Genomic DNA, 25,760 nt, shown 5'->3' with positions numbered 1-25,760 from the left:
AGGCTGTCTTGAACTCCCCACTTCAGGTGATCTGCCTGCCTCAGCCTCCCAAAGTGCTGGGATTACAGGCGTGAGCCACTGCACCTGGCCTGGTTTTTGTATTTCTCTGGTGTTAGTGTTAATATTCCCATTGTCATTCTGATTATGTTTATCTGGATCTTCTCTGTTTCTTTTTTTTTCTTTCTTTCTTTCTTTCTTTTTTTTTGAGACAGTGTCTTGCTCTGTTGCTCAGGCTGGAGTGCAGTGGCGTGATCTCAGCTCACTGCAGCCTCCGCCTCCCGAGTTCAAGCAATTTTCCTGCCTTGGCCTCCCAAGTAGCTGGGATTACAGGTGCGTGCCACCATGCCTGGCTAATTTTTGTATTTTTAGTAGAGACAGGGTTTCACCATGTTGGTCAGGCTGGTCTCGAACTCCTGACCTCATCATCCACCCACCTTGGCCTCCCAAAGTGCTAGGATTACAGGCATGTGCCACTGTGCCCAGCCTCTCTTTGTTTCTTGATTAATCCAGCTGGCAGTCTATAAATTTTGTTTATTCTTTTGAAGAACCAAGTTTTGGTTTCATTGATTTTTTTTGTATGGCTTTCACATCTCAGTTTTGTTCAGTTCAGTTCAGCTCTTAATTTTGTTATTTTCTTCTGCTAGCTTTGGATTTGGTTTGCTCTTGTTTCTCTGCTTCCTCTAGATATTATGTTAGGTTGTCAATTTGAGATCTTTCTAACTTCTTGATACAGGCATTTAGCACCATAAACTTTCCTCTTAGCACTGCTTTAGCTGTGTCTCACAGATTCTGGGATGGTAAATCTTTGTTTTCATTAATTTCAAAGAAGTCTTTGATTTCTGCTTTAATTTCATTGTTTACCCAGAAGTCATGCAGGAGCAAATTGTTTGATTTCCATGTAATTGTGTGGTTTTCAGAGATCTTGATATTGATTTCTATTTTTATTGAGCTGTGATCCGAGAGAGTGCTTGATTTGATTTCAGTTTTTTTTTTTTAATTTTGTTCAGAATTGCTTTATGGCCAAGCATGTGGCCTATCTTAGAGTATGTGCCATGCGCAGGTGAGAAGAATGTACATTCTGTTGTTCTTGGGTAGGGTACCTTGTAGATGTCTGTTAATGTCCATTTGATTGTCAACTTTAGATCCTGAATATTTTTGTTAGTTTTCTGCCTTAATGATATGTGTAGCACTGTCAATGGAGTGTTGAAGTCTCTCAGTATTATGGTGTGGTTATCTAAGTCTCTTTGTAGGTCTCTAAGAACTTGTTTTATTAATCCGCGTGCTCCAATGCTAATTGTATATATATTTAGGATAGTTGTCTTCATGTTTAATTGAACTCTTTATCCTTGTGTAATGTTCTTCTTTGTCCTTTTTTATCATTGATGATTTAACATCTGTTTTCTCTGAAATAAGAATAGCAGCCCCTGCTCTTTTTTGTTTTCCATTTGCTTGATTTTTATTTTTTGAGACAGAGTCTCGCTGTGTCACTGAGGGTAGAGTGTGGAGGTGTGATCTCAGCTCACTGCAACCTCTGCCTCCTGGGTTCAAGTGATCCTCCCACCTCAGCCTCCCAAGTAGCTGGGATTACAGGCATGTGCCATGATGCCCAGGTAATTTTTGTATTTTTAGAAGAGATGGGGTTTCACCATGTTGGCTGGGCTGGTCTTGAACCTCAAGTGATCCGCCCACCCCAAAGTCTGGAATTACAGGCATGAGCCACCACAGCCAGCTGATATTTGTTAAGTTAAAAATAACATTTTAAGGTCCTAGGCCTCTGTGAGGCCTACACAAGTTGGATGAGGCCTTTATAGCCGCAGTAGGGGAGGGTGAGGGAGTCAAATGATCACTGGTTTCTTTCACACTTCAAGAAGCTTTTGTTTTTTGAGACAGAGTCTCGCTCTGTCACCCAGACTGAAGTGCAGTGGCATGATCACAGCTCATTGCAGCCTCGACCTCCTGGACTCAGGCAATCCTCCTGCCTCGGCCTCCCTAGTAGCTGGGACTACAGGCATGTGTCACCATGCCCAGCTAATTTTTGTATTTTTGGTAGAGATGGGGTTTCGCCACGTTGGCCAGGCTGGTCTCGAATTCCTTGCCTCAAGTTATCTGCCCACCCCGGCCTCCCAAAATGCTGGGATTACAGGCATGAGCCACTGCACCCGGCCTCAACAAGTTTTTATGCCACTTTCCAGCATTCTCTTTTCTACCTCTTAAGTGAGCTAAGCTGTGGAGTTCTGTAGTCTATTCCATTAGCAATTTCTAAATACGTAATACATTATTATTAACTATGGTTATCATGCTGTACAGCAGATCTCTAAACCTTATTCCTCCTGTCTAACTGAAAGTTGGTACCATTTGACCAACATCACCCCATTCCCTCCTGCCACTCAACCCCAGCCTCTGGTAACCGCCATTCTACTCCCTACCTATGTGAGTTTGACTTTTTTAGATTCCACATATAAGTGAGATCATAGAGTGTAGGTTGAGTATCCCTTGTCCAAACTGCTTGGGAGTAGAAGTGTTTCTGATTTTGGATTGTTTTGGATTTTGGAATATTTGCATATACCTAATGAGATGTCTTAGGAATGGGACCCAAGTCTAAACATAGAGTTTATTTATGTTGCATTTATATCTTATGCACATAACCTGAAGGTAATTTTATACAAGATTTTAAATAACTTTGTGCATGAAACAAAGTTTGTGTACACTGAACAATCAAAAATAAAAGTGTCAGGTGTGGAATTTTCTACTTGTGGCATCATGTTGGCTCTCACAAAGTTTTGGATTTTGAAACATTTCAAATTCTGGATTTTCAGATTAGATTAGAGATGTTCAACCTATATTTGTCTTTGTGTACCTGGCTTATTTCACTTAACATCATGTCCTCCACTTCATATAATGTTCATCCTCATTCTTACAAATGACAGAATGACAGAATTTTCTTCTCTTTTAAAGCTAAATAATACTCCATTTGTGTATGTGTGCTACTTCTTTTGTTTAAATCCATTCATCTATTAACGGGCACTTAGGTTGTTTCCTAAGGCGTGGCTATTGTGACTAATGCCTTAGTGAATGTGGCAGTACAAATATCTCTTTGACATACTGATTTCAGTTCCTTTGGATATACATCCAAAAGTGGGATTGCTGGATCATATAGTAGTTCCATTTTTAGTTTTTGAGGAACCTCCCTGTTGTTTTCCATAATGCAGTAGCTTTATTTTCTTAAAACAACAAAAAAATCACTTTATAATTAGTTGCTCGGCATGTTTATATAATTTGTGAGACTACAGACCATAGCCCTTGAAAAAAGATTAATTGAAAAATACAGAAACACTTTTTTTTATCCTGGAAAATGATCCATATGTTTCTATAAAAATATAACTTCGCTGGCCCTTAGAAGTTTTTCTTTGTCCTATATCTCTTCCATTTGCTGTTTTTTTTTTAAGGAATTGGTCTTCAAATAATTCCATGCTTCAAAATTTCTGCTTAATTCTCTTTTGATCTGCTTTATGCTTATTCAAAGCCAATTTAAAAGCTTTTTCTTCCTCCATTTTCTGGAACTAAGTTATATTCTGAAGTGGGAGTTTTTTGGAAATGAGTTGAAGTTTAAGGGCATAAATATCATTGACATTTTAGTTGGATGGGATTATAGGATGACTTTTAAAATGGTTATATCTATATTTATCACCAGGTAGTACCAGATACCCACTTGTTATCAGGAACTGAAGCACTCCTGTGGGAACGTTTCATTATCTGTTTATTATTATTATTATTATTATTATTATTATTATTGAGGCAGAGTCTTGCTCTGTACCCCAGGCTAGAGTGCATTGGTGCGATCTTATTTCAGTGCAACTTCTGCCTTCTGGGTTCCAGCGATTTCCCTGCGTCAGTGTCCCAAGTAGCTGGGATCATAGGCACCTGCCACCACGACCGGCTGATTTTTGTATTTTCAGCAGAGATGGGGTTTCACCATGTTGGCCAGGATGGTCCTGAACTCCTAACCTCAGGTGATCCACCCGCCTTGGCCTCCCAAAGTGCTAGGATTGTAAGTGTGAGCCACCACGCCTGGCCTCACTACCTCCTTAAAATAGACAAAATTTAAAGCCCCAAGGTATGCTAATACATTCATAGTACTCTCTGTGCATATGAAAGCTCATGTGTAAAATGCTTAAAAGATAATCACAAGTGCCCAACTTAAAGGTTCTTTTTTATTTTTTAGTTTGTTTTTGTGTGTTTTTTAAAATTTCTTTTCTGTTTTTGTCACAGTCATTAAAGGTTCTTGATCACTTCACTTGTGTTTTCATATATATTTTCAAAATTCCTCTTTATTGATGAACCTACAGAACTGAGATCAGTGTTCCTTTGTATGTAGTTATTTGTTGTACTTCAGTGCATTTTTGGTTGCACTGTTGCTGGTACTGCTGAGACACAGTATTATTGGGTATGAAAGAATTGCCTTAAACTTTGATGATGTTACTGCTACTTAGGGGCTTGAATCTAGATATTCAGATTTTCTACTTCTTAAGTCTTATATAGAGAAATCTCAGGAATATAGCTATTTATCTTGCCAGAGGAGTATTCTTGTCTTGACACTGCTCACATGGCTAGAGTACAGTCAGCTAGAAAAGTAAAAAATCAAAGTTTACTAACATATATGTAGGAGGTCACATCATTGGCATTTCTTTAAAAAATTCTAATTATTATGATCTTGCACATATCTATTTTAGGTTACATTTAAGATTTCACTATACAGTTTTAGGTGAATTAACATGTCATTTCATCTTAGAATATTTGCTTATTAAGTTGAAAATAATTTACATTAAAAGTTTAGTCTGTTTTATAGAATATGGTCTCTATGTTAGTAATGTAACTTAGTTGTAAATATTTTCAAGATAGTATAAAATATTAGGTTAGAAAACAACTGATTTGCAGATATGTGGAGTTGTCTACAAGCTCTCACCCGAGTGCCTATGTCAGTCTGTAGTACCATAGGAAGTGTACTTTTTTCTTATAAATTGTACAGTGTTTGATTTTAGAAAAAATCATACACTGATTTTTTGCAGTGCAGATCACGAGGTCAAGACATCAAAGCCATCCTGGCCAACATGGTGAAACCCTGTCTCTACTAAAAATACAAAAAATTAGCTGGGCGTGGTGGTGCGCACCTATAGTCCCAGCTACTCAGGAGGCTGAGGAAGGAGAATCGCTTGAACTCGGGAGGCGGAGGTTGCAGTGAGCCAACATAGTGCCGCTGCACTCCAGCCTGACGACAGAGTGAGACTCCATCTCAAATAAATAAATAAATAAATAAATTTATATGTATATTTAAAGCCATTATATTATAGCTTATAGTATTTATGTAATTTGGAGCTAAGTTATTTGAGAGATTATAAAAGAATGCACACAAAAAAGATTTAGATTATTCACTAAATTTCTACATTTTTTTTTTTTTTTTTTTAAAGGTATGATGTCTTGCCATCTTGCCCAAGCTGATCTCGAACTTCTGGGGTCAAGTGATCCTTCCACCTCAGCCTCCCAAAGTGTTGGGATTATAGGCGTGAGCTGCCATGCCTGGCTGACAATTTCTACATTTTTAATCGCATGAGTAATGTGATTTAGAATTCCTGGATCATGTTAAGGACAGTAATTAGTCTTTTTAGTAAGTCAGAGAATAATCAATGAATATATTTAAAAGTAACTTTTTTACTTATACATACTATGTACACATTCAAATATGCCAGATCAATATATTTAATATTAATTTTCTTTCACTGCTGTGACAAGCTCAGTGACTTAAACAACACAAATTTATTATCTTAGGGTTCTGTAGTTCTGTATCTTGCCGTTCAGAAGCCAAAAATGGGTCTGACTGGCTAAAATCAGCATTGGGAGAGCTGCATTCCAGAGACCCTAGGGAATATTCCCTTTCTTTGCTTTTTTCAGTGTCTGTAGGCTTTCTGCATTCTTTGGCTGAAGGCGTCTTCCTCCAAGTTCAGAACCACCATCAAATCATCATTCTGATCTTGTTTCCATTGACACTCCTTCTCTGACTTTTGCCTTCCTCTTTCACTTTTCAGGACTCTTGTAATTATATTGGGCCTACCTGGGTAATCCAGGATAATTTCCTGTTTTAATATTAGCTGATTAGCAGCCTTAATTCTATCTACAGTTCACCGTTGACATGTAACCAAACATTCAGACAGATTCCAGGGATTAAGATTGGGGCATCTTTGGGGGCCATTATTCTACCTACCATAAATATCAACTAAAGAATAAAGACTACTACTTATCCTTTGGGTTGTTAAAACACAAACTTTGTGATTCAGCCACGTATCCGATAAAAATATAGAATAGAGTGGAAGCAAAATTTGAAAAATTAACCAGCCATATGAATATTATTAAACTTTATAACACCTAATCAGAATGAAGTGGGATTACTGAGAAAAATAATCTTTATTTAATTTTAGGGTTTTTTTTTGCCATTGTCATTCAATTTCTTAACTAGTATAATTATTACATTATGATGTTAACTTAAAAACACGATTGCATCACAAATTTCATGGTTTTTTTCTTTTTGCTAATTTTTTAAAAACTAGAACTCCCCCATCCCCCCCCCCCCTTTTTTTTTTTTGAGACAGAGTCTTGCTCTGTCGCCCAGGCTGGAGTGCAGTGGAGCGATCATGGCTCACTGCAACCTCTGCTTCCCGGGTTCAAGCGATTCTTCTGCCTCAGCCTCCCAAGTAGCTGGGATTACAGGCGCACGCCATCACGCCCAGCTAATTTTTGTATTTTTAGTAGAGATGGGGTTTCACCATGTTGGCTAGGCTGGTCTCAATCTCCTGACATGGTGGTCCTCCCACCTCAGCCTCCCAAAGTGCTAGGATTACAGATGTGAGCCACCGCACCCAGCCAAGAAACCCTTTTAACCTCAAGTATACTGTGATTAATTAAAGTATACCAAGTGTATACACATTGGAATGTTGGCTTAGGACTAAGTAGTACAGTACCCTTATAGAAGACAAAATTAAATGTACATGTTTCTGAATAATAATTGGAATTTCCCGAAATTCAGACTGTTTTTTTCATTAAGTAGACAGTTTTCTTAGGGCACTACACTGTCAATAATGTTTATGTATTTTGTAGTCATATATAAATTAGTTTTAAGAGTCAGTCAGAGCATAGTATCAGTAAGTTCCAGATTTAGTGTGTAGTTAGCTTCATCTAAATTTCTGATGACAGCTCTGACCCTTTGAACAACATCTCTGTATAAAGAGAATTTATTAAAACAGTGTGGTTTGGTTCATGCAAATTACTAACATTCAGTGCTGTTTAAGTAGATGACTTTTATTTTCTACAATGGTTGGTAATTAACAGCAGCAACAACAAAGACTGTGTAGAGCAAGCTTGTCCAACCTGCGGCCCCTAGGCCACATGGAGCCCAGGACAGCTTTGAATCTGGCCCAACACAGATAAGTAAACTTTCTTAAAATATTATGAGAGTTTTTGGAATTTTTTTAGCTCATCAGCTATCGTTAGTGTTATATTTATTGTTAGTGTTTCATATTTAGTCACTACCAGAGTAAGTTTTCTAATTTTTTATTTCCCATGATTTCAATAAATCATTTTTTATGATAGCATTATGCTTATTTCTACTTTGTTTCCATCTAGGTTCTTCCTAATTTCTGCTGTTTCATTGTAGGTCATTTCTGTATCTAATTTCATTTGCTTATATATAAAAGTGTTTAAGTTTCTTTGAATTATTGTCATCTGACTTGGGAAGACCTATTTTATTGTGTCTTTTTTCCTTTATAATCTTTGAAGTTGAAGAAATACTTGAACAAGCAGACTACCTGTATGAAAGCGGAGAAACAGAAAAACTTTATCAGTTGCTAACCCAATACAAGGAAAGGTAAGCAATGTAGGATAGGCCTAGGCTTGTGGTTTCCTCAAAATTTTTGTTATTTAACAATTAAAATGACCCTTAGTGCTTGAGGTTTTAAAAATTGATTATTGTAGTTTTTACTTCAAAATATTTCTTAGAGTTTAATTTATAATATACTATTTGTTTCTTACGTTAAATGCTGCATGTATCTCATTGATTTAGAAAAGGTGTTACTACTTTAGTGGAATGTTGAAATTTTTTTTGATTTTTCCATTTTGCTTTAGATGATACAAGATAGTTATTGAATATATGTTTATCCCTTCTAGCTATATTGTATATTTCTCATTGTTTTTCTTTTAAAGTAACTTTTTATTGGTATAGATTAAATGAATTCACTGAGATGTAGGATGTTGCATGCCACCATTGAGTGGTAACTGTGTATTACTTTAGAAGGGTAGTCTTTCAGAGAAACCAAAAATACCCCCTTTTTCTATTTTTATTATTAGATTGTATGTTTAGTGTAGAATATCAGTGTGTACTCATTTTTGGGAGGAGTGTGGAGCGAGAGAAAGACTCAACCCTATGAAGTAAGTCATATGGCTAAATAGCATTTCTAGATCACTAATCTACCTCATCTCCTAAACTAAAAATATTGAGTCATTTTCATCTGCCTTTTTTAGATTCTCAAAACCAGTTTTCTCCCCAGGACCCATCAATTTTACTTTCTAAATATCTACAGGATTGATCTTTTCTTCTCCATTCTTCCCTCAGTAATTCAAGGTGGCTGGTTTGGCATTTTATTGTCATTTCATTGATAACTTGAAAAATAAGCTGTAAGGTAGTTACTCCATATTCATTGAATGATAACTATCTTAATTAAAGGAAGCTTTAGCTTCAAATTTTTTTTTATGTTAAAAAATAAAGTTAGGATTAAAGGCAAACATTTAATAAAAAGGAATTTATTATTTATTTTATTTTATTTTTTTGAGACAGTTTTGCTCTTGTTGTCCAAGCTGGAGTGCAATGGCGCAATCTTGGCTCACTGCAACCTCTACCCGCCAGGTTCAAGCGATTCTTCTGGCTCAGCCTCCCGAGTAGCTGGGATTACAGACATGTGCCACCACACCCGGCTAATTTTGTATTTTTAGTACATGTTGATCAGGCTGGTTTCGAACTCCTGACCTCAGGTGATCTGCCCGCCTTGGCCTCCCAAAGTCCTGGGATTACAGGCGTGAGCCACTGTGCCTGGCGGAATTTAATTTTTACAATTATTTCTGTCAGTTGTGGTGGTTAATAATTTATTAACCATTTCTTATGTCATTATATGGAAATGGCAGTTCTTCAAAGAATCCAATGCTCTTACTTGAAGTAACCCATGCATCATGGCATGGTATTCAAACATAGGATTTATTTTGAGATTACATTACATTCAACCATTCATTCATTAGCAAATAATTGTCAAAAACTATTTTGTGTCAGGTGCTGTATTTGAGACTAGGGATTCAGCAGTTTTGTATTTTTAGAACATGACCCTGTCTATAAAATTTATGTATTTTATGATACTGTATGAACTACTGAGTGAGCTATTTGAAACACAGTGCCAGTGAGGCCAAACCTCAAGTTAATATGTTGAGTTTTGTAGGGCAAATGTTCAGAGAATTTGAATGCAAAGATATTTTTGAAAGAAGTAAGTATTTTAGATACTAGAGGTAAGTTAATATTTATGGATATTAGACATTTTTATAGGAAATTTTAGCAAGTAAAGGTTTTATATTAAAGAAAATAATAAATTTGGCATTATTACTAATGGCTTTTGATATCATGTTGCTAGCTTCCTAAGCTGAAAGACCATAATGTATTCATTAGTAATGTAACCCTTAACAATTTTTAAATGTGAGCTAAAATGGTTGTTTTATATTTTATTTCAAATTAGTGAAGATGCAGAGTTACTGTGGCGTTTGGCACGGGCATCACGTGATGTAGCTCAGCTTAGCAGAACCTCAGAAGAGGAGAAAAAGCTATTGGTGTATGAAGCCCTAGAGTATGCAAAAAGAGCACTAGAAAAAAATGAATCTAGTTTTGCATCTCATAAGGTGAGTTGCTTAACTAAGCTATTAACCATGTACTGAGAGGTACATTTTCTATATTTTTCTATTATCTCTGATTTACATTGGAAGAACAATTTCTCTATTTTAAGTTTTTTTTTCTTTTTATTCAATCTTATATCTTAAGGATAATTTCTCTATTTTAAAGAAGTAGGGAAGATAGTTATTTTTATAAGTTTTTCAAAAAGAAGTCTTTGTTTTTGTAAACATTTGGTCTAACTTCATATGTATTTGATAAATTACTTTTGTGAATGCTTATTTTTAAACAGGAGTTTAGTAATTTCATGAATTACCTATATCTATATTCTTAGTAGTATAAGCACTTCACAGATGTTTTCTCATTTTCCTCACGTTATATTTCTGTTTTATTTAGAGGTAGGAATATAACAGCTAGACAACTGAGACCTAGAATGACTTTTCACATGTAACTCAGCTGCTTTCAGGATTTCTTGTTGGTTCACAACAACGTTTTTCAGTAAATCGTACGGGGAGACGAGGTGGTCATTAGCCTTCTGGATTGTTGGACTTCATAGAACCCAAAGGCAGGGTGAAGTTGGACCTTGGGAAACAATTGGCTTGATTGTTCCGAGGCTTCATTAATTGTTTCTCTACTCCGCTGTTACCTGAAAATCTTTTTCATTGCAGACATTTTTTTTCTCCTTATCCTAGCTCTTGTGACTTTCCACAGCACCTGGGTTTTTGAAGTGTGGCTATTTTAGATTCATTTCTTGGGAAAGAAACTCAGGTCATCTCAGTTTGGGTCTGCCGTCCAACTGTGGCTGTGGAGACAAGGTCACAGTTGACATTGTGGCTGTTCTTACTATAACAATGCAATGTGAGAGTAGATGGAACTCCAAGAAAAGAGAATGAGAAAATAAAACATTCAATTACATATTCTTCTAAATTGATACTCAGACCATAAACATGAACCATTATCTCATTGTGTTGGTAACTTTCTTGGAAAATTCACCACTTTCTACCTTGTATTATAGTTCTCTATAAACATGTCCTATCCCTGAGGTTTTTTTGTTTTGTTTTGTTTTGTTTTAGACATAGTCTCATTCTGTTGTCCAGGCTGGAGTACAGTGGTGTGATCTTGGCTCACTGCAACCTCCATCTCCCGGGTTCAAGTGATTCTTCTGCCTCAGCCTCCCAAGTAGCTGGGATTACAGGCACATGCTACCATGCCCAGCTAATTTTTGTATTTTTAGTAGAGATAAGGTTTCACCATGTTGGCCAGGGCCTCAAACTCCTGACCTCAGGTGATCCATCCACCTCGGCCTCCCAAAGTACTGTTACAGGCGTGAGCCACTGCGCCCAACCCTATTCCTGAGTTTCTAGAGGGCCATGTCCACTTCTCTTTATATATTCCATTACATTTAATACAGTTTTTATGCTCAGTAACTTTTTGTTGGATGAGAATGACTATTGAAGAATATTATACAGTTTCACCTTGTATTGAATGGAATATTAAGAATATTATTGTTCTTACACTTTTTTTAATTTTCAGTGGTATGCAATCTGCCTTAGTGATGTTGGAGATTATGAAGGCATCAAGGCTAAAATTGCAAATGCATATATCATCAAGGAGCATTTTGAGGTACTGATGAATTATTCAAATTCATGAATTTTAAAAGTCAAATTTTTCTGAATAGATTTTTGTTTTCATTATCTATTGCTGTGTATCAAACCACCTATGATAACAGTGGAGTAGAGCCATGACAGTTTGTTATTTCTTTTTTTTTTTTTTTTTTGAGACGGAGTTTCGCTCTTGTCATCCGGGCTAGAGTGCAATGGTGCTATCTCAGCTCACTACAACCTCCGCCTCCCGGGTTCAAGCAATTCTCCTGCCTCAGCCTCCCGAGTAGCTGGGATTACAGGGGCACACCACCACATCTGGCTAATTTTTGTGTTTTTAGTAGAGGTGGGGTTTCACCATTTTGGCCAGACTGGTCTCAAACTCCTGACATCAGGTGATCCACCTGCCTCGGCCTTTCAAAGTGCTGGGATTATAGGTGTGAGCCACTGTGCCCAGCCGACAGTTTGTTATTTCTTGCAATTCTTTGGGTTAACTGAGTGCAGTGGCACTTCTACATTGCTTGGTATAGCTGGGGTAATTTAGACAGCTGCATTCACCTGGGCCCTCAGCTGAGACTACAGTGTCCAAGATGGCCTCTTACCTATGAGAGTTTCTCCTCACTTGTTTTTTTATCACTTAGTTGTCTAGCTCAACCTTCATTATAGCATGGTAGTCGGCTTCCAAGAATGAGTGTTCCATGGGAAAAGATCCAATGTGCAAAGTTCTAGCAAGCCTCTGCTTGCATCACACTTGGTAATATCCTGTTAATCTAAACAAGTCACAAGGGCAAGCCCAGTTTCAGTGGGAGGGGAGCATTGACACAAGTTCCTGAATATGGAAAGCGTGGTCCAGTGTAACAGTCTTTAACACAATTGACACACCACTCCTTGTAGTAATAATTCTATTTAAGATTGATATCTGTGTGTATATTGTATGTGTGTTTTATTTAAAATATTTTCCCCTAAAGTTAATTATTTATAGTAAGCTGTTAGGTGCAAAGAATTGCATAGGAGTCTGTATATTTCTTAACATGGATGAACTTCATTGTCTCAAAAAAAAAAAAAAAAACGACCACAAAAATACCAGCATATTTATTTCTCTTTTGAGATTATAGGAAGGAAAAATGATGGAAACATACATAGGGATAGTGCTGAATTTGCTATTTAAATAGTTTTTCATAATTTTATGGTTTAGTGTCAATTCCTAGTTTATATAACAACTAGTGAAAAAGAATGACTGGGAGTCCAGAGACCTAGCTTTTCTTGTTCAGGTATGGATAGTAATATATACATAATAACTGACATTTTATAATGTAACAATTTACCTGTTTCACAGTTTAAAATCCTTGAAATGAGATTACATGATGTAATTGCTGGAACCTTACATTGTAGTTGGCAGTGATACTTTCTTTCTTAGTGGCACATAAACTAATGGTGTATCATTTTTGATATTTTAGATTCAGGGAAATACAGTAATTTTCTCAGTGGCATTAGATAAATTGCTTAATTTCTCTGTGCCTCAGGATGTAGAAATACATGACATAACTTCCAAAGGGAATAATGAAGAACTGTAGAAAATACACAAATGTATACTTTCCATTTTTTTAAAAAACAGTGAAGGTTATAGATTATAAAAAACAATGTTTTATATAAGCTTTCAAATGTACATGTTTATATTTTAAATGGCAATATTTAGTATTTACATATAAAAAAGATCATTTATACTGCTTACATTTCAAATCCCATTATATATCCAAAGTGGTAACATCTTTGGATTATTTTTGAAAGACCAATGGCAGGAAGGATTGATTATAAAAGAGTTTGCTTGAAAGTACCCCCCTCAACCCTTCTCATAAGAAAATTAAACCCTGGCCTGGGCGGCTGCCTCCACGATGCCACTGCTCATCGAGGGGCAGCGAGTGCGGCTGCCACAGTCCGCCGGGGACCTCGTCCGAGCCCACCTGCCTCTGGAGGAAACAGCCAGATGTATCAGAGGTCAGTCTGTTCAACAACTGGGACCCCAGGGCCTTCTGTATGTTCAGCAAAGCAGTGACCTCCCCAAAGGATGGCTCCGTCTCCATTCTGGGTTCTGATAATGCCACTACTTGTCACATTGTGGTCCTGTGGCACACAGGTTATGGGGCCACCTGCTTGACACATTGTGGTGGAACCGACACCAAAGCTGAGGTCCCCTTGATCATGAACTCCATAAAGTCTTTTTCTGACTGCGCTCAATGTGGAAGGCTGGAAGTATACCTCGTGGGAGGCTTCAGTGATGTGGGAGGCAGTTGTCACAAAAACTCACTCATTAACTTCTTAGTGAATTTGACAGGCAAGAAGATGACATTCACTTAGTGATACTGTGATTATGTGTGACAGAATTAAATGACCAGGAAGAAAACGAATAACACTTTCTAATAATATATGGTATTGCTGTCAGCTTAAGACTGCAAAGATTTACAGAGCCTCCTTTCTTTTTTTTGTTTGAGACAGAGTCTCCTCTGTTGCCCAGGCTGGGGTGCAGTGGTGTGATCTCGGCTTACTGCAGCCTCTGCTTCCAGGGTTCAAGTGATTCTCCTGCCTCAGCCTCCCAAGTAGCTGGGATTACAGGCGCCCACTGCCACACCTGGCTAATTTTTATATTTTTAGTAGAGACAGGGTTTCACCATGTTGGCCAGGCTGGTCTCAAACTCCTGACCTCAAGTGATCTGCCCACCTCAGCCTCCCAAAATGCTGAGATTACAGGCATAAGCCACCGTGCCTGGCCTACAGAGCCTCCTTTCAAGATCGAGGCCCAGAGGAGCAGCTGCGTGCCGTGTGAGCTTTAGCAGGAGGACCAGTGATTAGCATTTACGATGCAAAGACAGAACAACTTCGTATAGGACTGTACTCCTGGACACCATTTCCACATGTGGATTCCTGCTTGCAGCAAGATGACAAGCAAATACTAGAGAATCTTTCCACTTCGTGTCTGGCCGAGCCACCCCACTTTGTTGAACATATTAGATCTACCTTGATGTTTTTTAAAAAAAAATACTGCTCCAACTAACACACTGTTTCCTGGAAATAAAGCCCTACTCTACAAAAAAAATGAAGATGGCTTGTGGGAAAAGATCTCTTCTCCAGGAAGCTAAAAAAATAGGAATTACCAAAGAAAGCAGAACCTTCTTGGCCTGACAGAGACCATTGGTGGGGCCAGCAAGAATCCAGATTTGGAACCTACATCCACTGGGTCTTAGGTCTTCTCCTTCCTTCCTCAGTGTTTTTCAAATGACTTTCAAAATAAAACCTTATTTTGGCAAAGGCAAAAAAAAAAAAAAAAAAAGGAAAATTAATTAAACCCTGATCCCCCCAGGCATCCATTGTGATGAATTAACTTCCTTCCTATGCATCTAGAATGGGACTACAGTATTTCTGTATCATTCTTAGGAAATGGAAAAAAATAGTTACTTACACGATTTTTTTGTAGGGCTTAATTTTTAGTGGAACTCCCAATTGAGAAAGGTTGCTTAGAGCATAAGTTGCATATAAACATGTTAAGATACTTATTTATTTTTTACCACAACCTTATGAGTTGTGGTAAAAGTACATGACTTTTCTATAAAAGAGAAAAAACTCAGTTGTGGTAAGAATATAGATCTTGCAACCAGTTCAAGGTCATTAAGCTGTGACTTGAATCCTGGCAGTCTGGTTTCAGAGACCATGCTCTTAACCATTACAAATATTTGAAAATGTGTACCTCACACATTACTAAACTGAAAGCAAAAGTGTGGGTTTATAGAAAAGCATAAACTAGGAAATCTTAATTTTTTCAAAAAGAGTCCTTTTAATATGAACATTAATCTGTAAGATTTCTTTAGTTGTTTTCAACAAAATAATGGATAAAAGCAGGAACAGTTTCTTTATTCTGTAGTTTATATTCACATAGTAAATATAAATTAGGGAGATTCAACATATTTTACATTGCACATAATTATTCTATTAATATTCTATAAACTGTTTATTTTTCCTTTGCTAAGTACAGATGGGGAAGTTGAACAAAATCTGCATACAAGAAGACTTTCTAAAAATAGAAAAGACTTTCTAAAATCTGCATAGAAGAGACTTTCTAAAATTACATTTTTTCTAAAAAATGCACTTTTCTTCTTTAGGAAAGAATGACTTTTATTCAGTATTCATCTACAGTTTGCCAAGAAAGTACTTCCTTATCCATTTTTCCTTTAATTTGGAAGAAACATTAAGAGCTATAGATTAATTTGCAAGATTAATTTGCAAAATTAATCCATTTATGTATTTCATATTTTTTTCTCATCTTGATAGACACTTACTATAAATGTCTGAACCATACAAAATAGTAACATTAGTATAAGTCATTAATAGTGTTTTGAAATGAATTTAATCAAAGAATCAGGGGGAAGAAAGTTGATATTATAATGGGAGAACTGAAACACAGTTGCATTTTTTAAAAAATCATGGCTTCTTCAGCAAACACAGTAAAGCACTTATTGGTGTTTAGAAAACAAATATGATTTATTTTTCTCATTTCTTGTTAGAAAGCAATTGAACTGAACCCTAAAGATGCTACTTCAATTCACCTTATGGGTATTTGGTAAGAAAATTTCTTTAAATATTTCAGTAGTATTTAGTGTGATATTATTTTGTAGTATGTATAAATATCTTCTTTTGCATATATAAAAGATATTAAATATTTTAAAATATTATCTGACAGAGCTTAGAGTGCTAAATCCATTAACTAGCCCTTGTATATATATTGTTAGAACATACTAAATTTGATTATGACCATGTTAAACATTGTTATTCAGGTCATTTAGAAACACGTACAGACTGAAAAGGCTATTCTTATTTACCATGCTAAATGAAATTAGATTAATGTAACTATAGTAAAACAGTAGAATGCCCCAAGAGGGTCTTTGTATCTTCAAAGTGTGTCAGATACAGTCTTAATCTGAGGAACCATATAATCTGATTTTCAGTATCTTTCTATTTTTATGTGATTTTATGTCCACTGTAGATTATTATTTTGCTGGTATGAGGCTTTATCAAAGTGTTATGTACTTGATGGTTTAAGAGTCTGTTTTGAGATAGATGGGACACTCTTTTGAGTATAGCCTGCAGAGCTGAATATTTACTGCCATCTAAGAAGGGTACCAGTGTAAACTGTCCTGTATCAAACTCTTTTAAAAGAGAAATATATTCTTCAGGATAAAGGACATATTAAGCTAACACTCATTCACTGAGGATTAATGATAATTGAGGGGCAGTCACTAAGTCAGATGCTAGTAAGCAAACCCAAATGAAATAGCAATTTCTGCCTTAAGGACTTCAGACCCTAGTCAAAGATCCAACACTTTCTTTCCTACTTATTTCTGAAAGTTGTAAAGATCTTTGGAGGTTAATCATTTGCTTTGCTGCTTTAAAAATAGATTTAAGTTGTTGGTTGCTGTTATTTATACATTTGATGTTTAGCTTTGTCATTTTTCTTGAGTAAGGTTTAACTTCTCTGAGTTTTTCTTATATGAAAAATAGGGGAAATTATCCTATCTCATATATAATTGTTACAAGGAATAAATGAGAGAATCAACCCAGTACCTGGCACAATGCACTCAGTGGTAGATGTATATTATATTACTGTTATTAGTATGACTGCTTACTATTTATATTTAATCACAAAATACACCCCCCAGCTAAAGGATCACTTTGTCAGTCTCTGGATTACCTAGTAGATACCATGTAAAGCACAAGTTGTTTAAACATACAGTAGAAGATTCCTTTTATGGTATTAAGATGCTTAGTTAACTTTAAGAGAAAAGAAGGTACAATTTGAATGTATAAAATTGTTTTATTTCCCTGTAGGTGCTATACATTTGCCGAAATGCCTTGGTATCAAAGAAGAATTGCTAAAATGCTGTTTGCAACTCCTCCTAGTTCCACCTATGAGAAGGTAGTGTGATGTCCTTTTTTAAGTTAGTACCGATTTCTTAACCACAGCGCCATTCTACCATGTGTTCACACATGTGGAGCTCTGATTCAGTGAGGGACTTGAGCAATTTCTAATGATCCAATTCAACTGTGTTATCACAAGGCTTAAAACTTGTTATCCTTGACTAGTGAGTGGTTTTCTTTTTCCCCGTTAGGTGAGTGGCTGGTAATTCTGGAATACTGTCATCTAAAATGGCTCGTGGCTAAAATCTACCTTCATTTTCTGTTTGAAATCTAAACTATATTGAAGTCATAAAATAGAACAAGAAATACAGCATCTGTTACCCAGCATGTTTTAGCTGTATTACACACAATAACAGAAAAGTAAAGCAGATGCTTAAGTTGATAAAAGAAGAACACTCATTATAACTTCTATTTTAGAAAGCATATGAAAGGTTCATATTCTCTCGTATTTTCAAGGCCTTTTGCTTTTCTTGTTAAAAATAAGATTTGAGAGGAATTTCTGGTTAAACTTTGGGTTTACTCATCACAAGCTTTTCAGAGTAAGAAAACAGGCAATCGAAAAAGCTGTACTTGTATCATTTACATTATAACAAGGAGCTTTTTCTTCTTTCTGGGAAGCTATAGTGTAGAAATTGATGTAAAAAATACTTAGTTGTATTCTTTACACACAGTTGAGAAATATTATTAAAATAATGCACCAATATTTTATAATGGTATTATTAAAATAATGCCCATTTGCTGGACACGGTGGCTCATGCCTGTAATGCCAGCATTTTGGAAGGCCAGGGTTGGTGGATCAGTTGAGCCTGGGAGTTTGAGACCAGCCTGGGCAATGTGGCAAAACCTCTGCAAAAAAAATACAAAAATTAGCCAGGTGTGGTGGCCTGTGCCTGTAGTCCCAGTCACTCAGCTAAGCTGAGGGAGAAGGATCACTTGAGCCTGGGAGGTCAAGGCTGCAATAAACAGTGATTGCGCTACAGCATTCCAGCCTGGGCAACAGAGTGAGACCTGGTTTTTTTTTTTTTTTTAAGACAGGTCATTTTAAGGACAAAAAATATAGTCAGCTCTACTTTATCAAATTAGTTATGTTTCTAGAAATCAAATGTCATTAGAGAATGCATTACAAAAACAGTAGCTTAAGTAGGACAAAAAGAGTTTCAGACTTAACATTGTATGTAGGAATTTCAATAATAATGGACTCTTAAAAATTCACTAGTACAACCTGAATAAATTCAGCTTTTGATTATATTTCGTTTTTACTAAAAATCACTAGTTATGATTTAAGAGAACTGTCAAAATAGCTGAGTTACACATGATAATGTTCTTTCCTTTCTGCACATGATGTTAGTTTGGTACAAGTTCTAAACAGCAACCAAGTTATTACCAGAAGTAGTCCATATATTGTAATCTTGATGATTGAAGTGTTACGTTCACTTTGGGTGTTAACTCTCACTGTTGAAGAAGTGACCATTATTTTAAGATGATTTACTTCCTGACTTAAATATAATATAGCAGTAGATCTTTGAGACAATGCTTTTTTAATATTGTCTTCTTTAATCTTTTTTATTATGTTTGGGCTCTTTGTGTTTTTGACAGGCCTTAGGCTACTTTCACAGGGCAGAACAAGGTAAGGTATTTTTGATTACACATATTAATATAGTTAAAATTGTATGAATGCTGAATATATACTATAATAGCAATGTCTAAAGCAGTTGTTTATTCTGTTATACTTATTTTTGTGCTAGATATTGTAAAACAATTTTTAAAGTCTTTATTCAGTAAAGATCACCTGAATGAGAAATAGGCTGCTATTGAACTTAGAGCTGCAGTTCTGGAATGTCTATCATTTGATGTAATTCTGCTTCCTTTGTGAGAGGAGTCTCTGACATGGTAATTGTCTTATTCAAGACTGCACATATTGGCCAGATGTGGTGGCTAACACTTGTAATCCCAGCACTTTGGAAGGCCAAGGCAGAAGGATCACTTGAACCCAGGAGTTTGAGACCAGCCTGGGCAACATAGCGAGACCTCATCTCTACCAAAAAATAAAAATAAAAATTAGCCAGGTGTGGTAGCACACACCTGTAGTCCCAGCTACTCAGGAGGCTGAGGCAGGAAGGTCAGTTGAGCCCAGGAGTTCCAGGCTACAATGAGCTGTGATTGCACCACTGCACTACAGCCTGGGCCACAGAGTGAGACTTGTCTGAAAAAAACAAAAAAAGATTATGCATCTCATTAGAGGCATTTAAATGGGAATTCTGCTATTCAGCCAGGCTAGTTCTATTGCAGATATTGTGAAAAAGAGTTTCGGGTTATGTTTATTTTGAAAAAATGACTAGTCCTATGAAACTGCCACCAGCCCATCCTAAATTTATCCTTTTTAATATTCATACACCAAGTGGGGGAGATAAGAGACATAAGCATATGATACCAAATAGACCATAAAAACCATTGAAATATATTCTATAAAACTTAATCAGGAGAAGATACCATGTTTATTAAATTTGAGATCCCACACATAATGGACTTGTTCATTTCATGATAACAGTTATCTTCTACAGAATTTTGTCTGAATGTTTTATCTCTGTAATTCATCAATTCTGATTTATTCATTATTACCTTCTACTGATACCCTCTCTTGATCATACTGTTTCACATATCATGAGTATGAATCTAGGGATGACTTTTTTTAAACAGATTTAAAAGTTAATTACAAAGTAAAAATATAGGACCTTAGAGACTTAAGGGTTGGGGGTGTTGAGAAAAACATGGTCCTACCCTCATGGAGCTAAAATAATCCCTGGTAACTTCAATCATTCTTGAGTGACCTTACCTTATTTCTTTCTGGCCTATATTCAGTTCAGAGGCTCCTCTGATGCCCTTAGTATCTTTTATTTTTCCAGTGATACTTATCACTCAATACTATGAACATTTACATGTGTAAGACTGTACATTGAGAAGATGGGGACTTTGTCTTTTCTGGCTCACAGTTGCACACTCATTACTTGGCACAATGCTTGGCAAATCCGTTGAATGACTGAGTAAATAGATGAATGATCGGATGATTGAATATACGAATATATTTAACCCCAGGACAACTTAAGTATATCAACATGGCATCACACAAATCTGCTCAAATAAAAGAAGTAAAACAATTTTGGTTAAGGAGCAAATGGAGTTAATCATTAATTGTATACAGGAAAAAGTATGCTTTGAATACAGAGGATCTCAGATTGTTAGGAGGACACTTTGTGAAGAATTAAGTTGGTGAGATAATTCCATGCTTTCATTCATAGGCTTTCTGTTTATGCTTTTCTTTCAGCCAAGAATGTTCTCCACTTTTTTTTTTTGGTTTCTTGTAGCACTTCAAAGTTTGTATATCTAGTAAAGCATTCCTTTCATTTTTATATTACATTTAGTTGTGTTCATGTTTCTCTCTCCTTTTCATTATAAAGTTGAAAAAAACAGAGGTTTTGTTTCATCCTCTATGTTTAAGTATAGCTGACATCCAGTAAATGTTGATCAAATATATATATGTCATCATCATTTCATTCACTTATTCAGCCGATGTACACTGAATGTATGTTATGTTTCACACACTGTTGTAGGCACGTGGGGTACCATAGGGAACTAAAGAGATTAAAAAGAGTATTGCTGTCCTCAAATAGCATACATTCTATCGGGAGCTTCAGCTTCTCATCTATAAAATGGAGATACCTACTTACAAAGTTGTGAAAATGAGAAATGTGTATAATGCAGTGCCTAGCACATTTGTAGATGTTTATTAATTGGTAATTATTATTTTACAAATATTTGTTTGAGATATAAACAGTTGAACAAAAGAGAATTCCCATTAGTCTAATCACTTATTGACCACACAAATTTATTGAAATTTAGACCTCAGAATCAAACCTTTAAAAATAAAAGCAACACTGTTTCCTCTGAGATCATTTTTTCTTTCTTATGTGCAGTGGATCCAAACTTCTACAGCAAAAACTTACTTCTTTTAGGAAAGACATACTTGAAACTACACAACAAAAAGCTTGCTGCTTTCTGGCTAATGAAAGCCAAGGACTATCCAGCACACACAGAGGAGGATAAACAGGTAAAACATCTCCCATAAAGTAAGGCAGAAAGGTTTTGAGGCACTATTAAATGGTGAATTAAGAACTTCTTTAAAAGCATAATTTTCTAAATGCATAATATTGTTGAAAACAAGTGTGTTCATTTCAAGTGTAAATTGATTGACATTTATATTTCTATATAGGAAATATGTAGTTACTATCACCAGGTGGATGTTACGGGTTGCCTGCTACAATGCAGAATTATTCCTGTTTGACACACATGGCAGATTGAGTTAACATTTCTAAAACATAAAAGTCATGGGATGTGTACGAAAGTGGAAGAGCTGAGAGTCTCATCTGGTCACTGTCAAGACATTTTATTGTTATAATGTCCTATCTGGTTTTTGGAGACTCTTAGAAACCCCACTTTATAAACTTAAATTTCACAAGTTAGTCTCTTAGCTCTCCTGTTTACTTATAACATGTATTTTTCCATTTTAGATACAGACAGAAGCTGCTCAGTTGCTTACAAGTTTCAGTGAGAAGAATTGAGAACTTTTCAGAGAAGATTTATGAAATAGCTAATAAACATTGCCTTTTCTTTTAATTCTAAACTTAATATATGAACTATAACTGTTCTACGGCTTTTTAAATGTTGTGACCATTTAACAGTGTAAATATAAAATATTCTAGGCTTCTTCACAAATAATAAGGTAAAATTAATAATCGCCGTTAAGAGTGGTAGAAATAAATCTCCATGGCTCAGGCAAAGAGATTATTTTGCATCCTGGATACCAGCAATGCAAAATGGTATGAGATTTCTAAGGATTGATCACATTGGGATGGGAGATCAAGCAAAGAAAGATTTGTAGAGGAGGGGAAATGGATCTATAGGGGATATACAGGGGGATGGATTTTCAAGTTGGATTGATTCTAAGTTGAAATCTTGAAGAGAAGGTGTGGTGACAGTGGTTAGGATGTTGTGGGTTCCTGACATAAAGTAGTTAAATGATATATCTTGGAGCTAACCTGTGTAAGTAAAGAACTAAGTAAGGAGATGACTAAAAATGGAGTAGTTTCCTTTTTTATTTTTTTGAGACAGAGTCTCACTTTGTTTCCCAGGCTGGTGTGCAGTGGCACAATCTCGGCCCACTGCAGCCTCCGCCTCCCGGGTTCAAGTGATTCTCCTGCCTTAGCCTCCTGAGTGGCTGGGATTACAGGGTTGTACCACCACACTCGGCTAACTAACTTTTGTATTTTTGGTAGAGATGAGGTTTTGCCATGTTGGCTAGGCTGGTCTCAAACTCCTGGCCTCAAGTGATCTGCCCGCCTTGGCCTCCCAAATTGCTGGGATTACAGGCGTGAGCCACCGCACCTGGCCAGTTTACTTTAAATGTGGTGTAGTCTCATGGTAAACTGAATTTGTCATCAGATGCAAAGTTCTATTCCCTAATGGAATGGAAGGAACACAAAACTTAAGAGTGAAATGGAATACTAAGATGTTTTTAAATAGGCAGGACTGTGCTACTCACTTGAGGCTGGAGTGCCACCACTGCAAAATCTTTTTAAGTTTTGTAAAAAGGAGCATCTTGAATCCACTTAGATAAAGAGAGACTGTGTGTGTAGGTGGATTTTTCCCAAAGGATTTGGGAATTGTAATGTTACAATGAACTGTATGGATATGTTTGTCATGTACATTTTCAAACAAAAAGGAAAACTGAAAGTAGTGATCTTTGTATACCCATCTCTTAGATTCAGTGATTTTGCTATATAGGTTGTGTATCCCTTATCTGAAATACTTGGGACTAGTAGAAGCATTTTGGATTTGGGATGTTTTTCCAAATTTTGCAATACCTGCATACACACAATAAGATATCTTGGAGATGGGACCCAAGTTTAAACACAAATTCACTTGTTTCATATATACCTTATTTACATAGCTTGAAGGTAACTTTATATAACATTATTTTTAATAATTTTGTGCATTGAGACCAAGTTTGCATACCTTGAACCATCAGAAAGCAAAGGTGTCGTTATCTCAGCCACTCATGTGGGTAATTTGTGGTTGGTTGATGTCACCATCATTCCTGACTGAATGTATATGCTACCAATAAGCAGTTATTTTCTTATACTTATTCATGCATAAGTACTTAACAGTAAAAAATATGACATAACTCGCATAGGAACAAGGATGGCAAAAAAAAAAATATGACACACCACTGATACAGTGAAAAAATAATGTGGTCAGGGTAGCTAGGCAACAGTAGCATCACCAGAAACCTGTATCAGCTGTTAAACGGCAACAACAATGGCAGGCTTTCAGTTTCCCACTTAATGATGCTGTATTTTAAAAGGTTATTGTATACTGTAATTTTATTTTTGTAGGTGAAGAGAAACAGAAGCAGCTGAAGGGCCAGGAAGTGGGTCTTTCTAGGGATGTGGCATTCTGCTGGATGGCTTTTTAAAATGGGTTTTTTCCTTTAGGGAGACCGAATAAACTGTGTTGTGCACCTGCATTTTGACTGTGACCTGTTACGTGAGGTCAGATGTGGAATTTTCTACCTGTAGCATCATTTTGGTGCTCAGAAAGTTTTGAATTGTGGAGCACGAATTTCAGGTTTCAGATTTTTGGATTCAGGGATGTTCAACCTGTATTTATACATGTGTGTTTGTGTGTGTATAGACACATACATTTCTAAACCTTTTGAAACTGATTGCAAGCATCATAATAGTTCACCCCAAATGTGTCAGCATGCATTTTCTCAGAATAAAGACATCTTCCTAAACAAACACAAAACCATTATCACAACTAGAGAAGTTAACAGTTCTCTAACATCATCTAATATCTACCCATATTCAAATTTTCTCAAATGTCCCCAAGATGTCTCATGCTTTCTAAAATCAGGATCCAAAGATTATACATTGCATTTGATTTGTTGCTAATCTTTCCATCCACAACAGTTCCCCATCTTTTTCTTCTTGCAACATTGACTTTTTGAATAGGCCAGTCCGGTTGTCATAGATTCTCTCGCATTCCAGATTGGTCTAATTGACCACACTTTGAGAACCGCTGTTCCAACTTATTTCCAGGACTCAAATTAGTTCTATTAGATCTTTGCCTGACTTTCACATTTATCACTTACTGATTTTTCTTTTAGCCTTTTTGTTTCATTTTCTTGGCTCTTTTCATTTATATCTTCTATATCCCTTATTTTACATTTGGTTGTATCTCTTCTTCCTTAGATACTTTATAATTGCCTTCACATCTGATATGTGTTTGTCTTTTTCTCCGAATTTTTTTCCTGATTTTAGCCAGTCATTCACATCTGCATTTTGTTTGTCCAGTTCTGAGTTTTTAAGTTGCTATTTCAGATTTTTTAAATATCTAATAATTTAATTCATATTAGCATATTGTGTTAAAGTTTACTCTCCTTTTTCTCATTTTCAATTTCTCTTTAGAGTGACTTTATTTTTTTTCCCTAGGGATGTAATTTTATGTTGAGTTACCAGCAATACTAGGTCATCAAATGGGAATAAAGGGTCTGGGTTAGTTCAAGAATATTTTCTGCTTAGTTGTTTGTTTTTTGTGAGATCAGGTATCATTCAATAATAAAGCTTTTTATGGAGGTCTTACCTCCTGATTCCTTATTAGAACTTTAAAAAATATTTTTACTTTCAAAAAATCATAGATTCACAAATTGAAAAAAAAAAAAAAAAGATCCTGTGTACCTTTCTCTCAGCCTATCCCAGTGCTAACATCTCATATAACCTGTAGTACAATAGCAAAACCTGGAAACTGCCATTGGTACAGACCACAGACCTTATATTTAAATTTTACCACTTTTAAATGCTCTTGTGTGTATAGTTGTATGCAATTCTATCACATGTAGATTTTTGGTAACTGCCACCATAATCAAGATACAGACCTGTCCCATCATCACAAAGATCCCTAGTGCTGTCCCTTTATAGTCACACCCATCTACCTCCTCCTCTCCCCCACCCATCCCTAACTCTGACAGCACTAATCTGTTCTCCATAATTTTGTTATTTCAACAATGTTATACAAATGGAATCATACAGTGAGACCCTGTGATACTTTTTTTCACTCAACATAATTCCCTTGAGACCTAAGTTCTATCAATAGTTTGTTCCTTTTTACAGTTG

The 25,760-nt window shown here is 36.1% G+C and overlaps 1 protein-coding gene and 1 pseudogene across 11 annotated transcripts in view; both read left to right on the top strand.

Annotated features, from left to right (window-relative positions):
- The window catches only part of RMDN1 (regulator of microtubule dynamics 1), a 40,658-nt gene extending 16,546 nt beyond the window's left edge, over positions 1-24,112 (top strand). For 4 of the 11 annotated variants that reach the window (XM_054656866.2, XM_054656863.2, XM_016959643.4 and 1 more), the window contains exons 3-10: positions 7,825-7,912; positions 9,819-9,978; positions 11,501-11,590; positions 16,122-16,177; positions 17,443-17,530; positions 19,129-19,159; positions 21,504-21,637; positions 22,098-24,112. In XM_054656866.2, coding sequence (XP_054512841.1) covers positions 7,825-7,912; positions 9,819-9,978; positions 11,501-11,590; positions 16,122-16,177; positions 17,443-17,530; positions 19,129-19,159; positions 21,504-21,637; positions 22,098-22,148 — 698 coding nt within the window. In that variant the 3' untranslated portion in view covers positions 22,149-24,112. Of the gene's footprint in view, positions 1-7,824; positions 7,913-9,818; positions 9,979-11,500; positions 11,591-16,121; positions 16,178-17,442; positions 17,531-19,128; positions 19,160-20,854; positions 21,101-21,503; positions 21,638-22,097 lie in introns of those variants that run through there. The other 7 variants (XM_063817242.1, XM_054656865.2, XM_054656862.2 and 4 more) reach the window with 4 other exon arrangements.
- LOC134810888 (protein N-terminal asparagine amidohydrolase-like) lies at positions 13,365-14,824 on the top strand (annotated as a pseudogene).
- Positions 24,113-25,760: the final 1,648 nt, after the last annotated feature.

Source organism: Pan troglodytes, chromosome 7 (genome assembly GCF_028858775.2).
Source record: "Pan troglodytes isolate AG18354 chromosome 7, NHGRI_mPanTro3-v2.0_pri, whole genome shotgun sequence".
NCBI lineage: Eukaryota > Metazoa > Chordata > Mammalia > Primates > Hominidae > Pan > Pan troglodytes.
The sequence above is the reverse complement of the archived record's forward strand: the minus strand, read 5'-3'. Positions and strand labels throughout refer to the sequence as shown.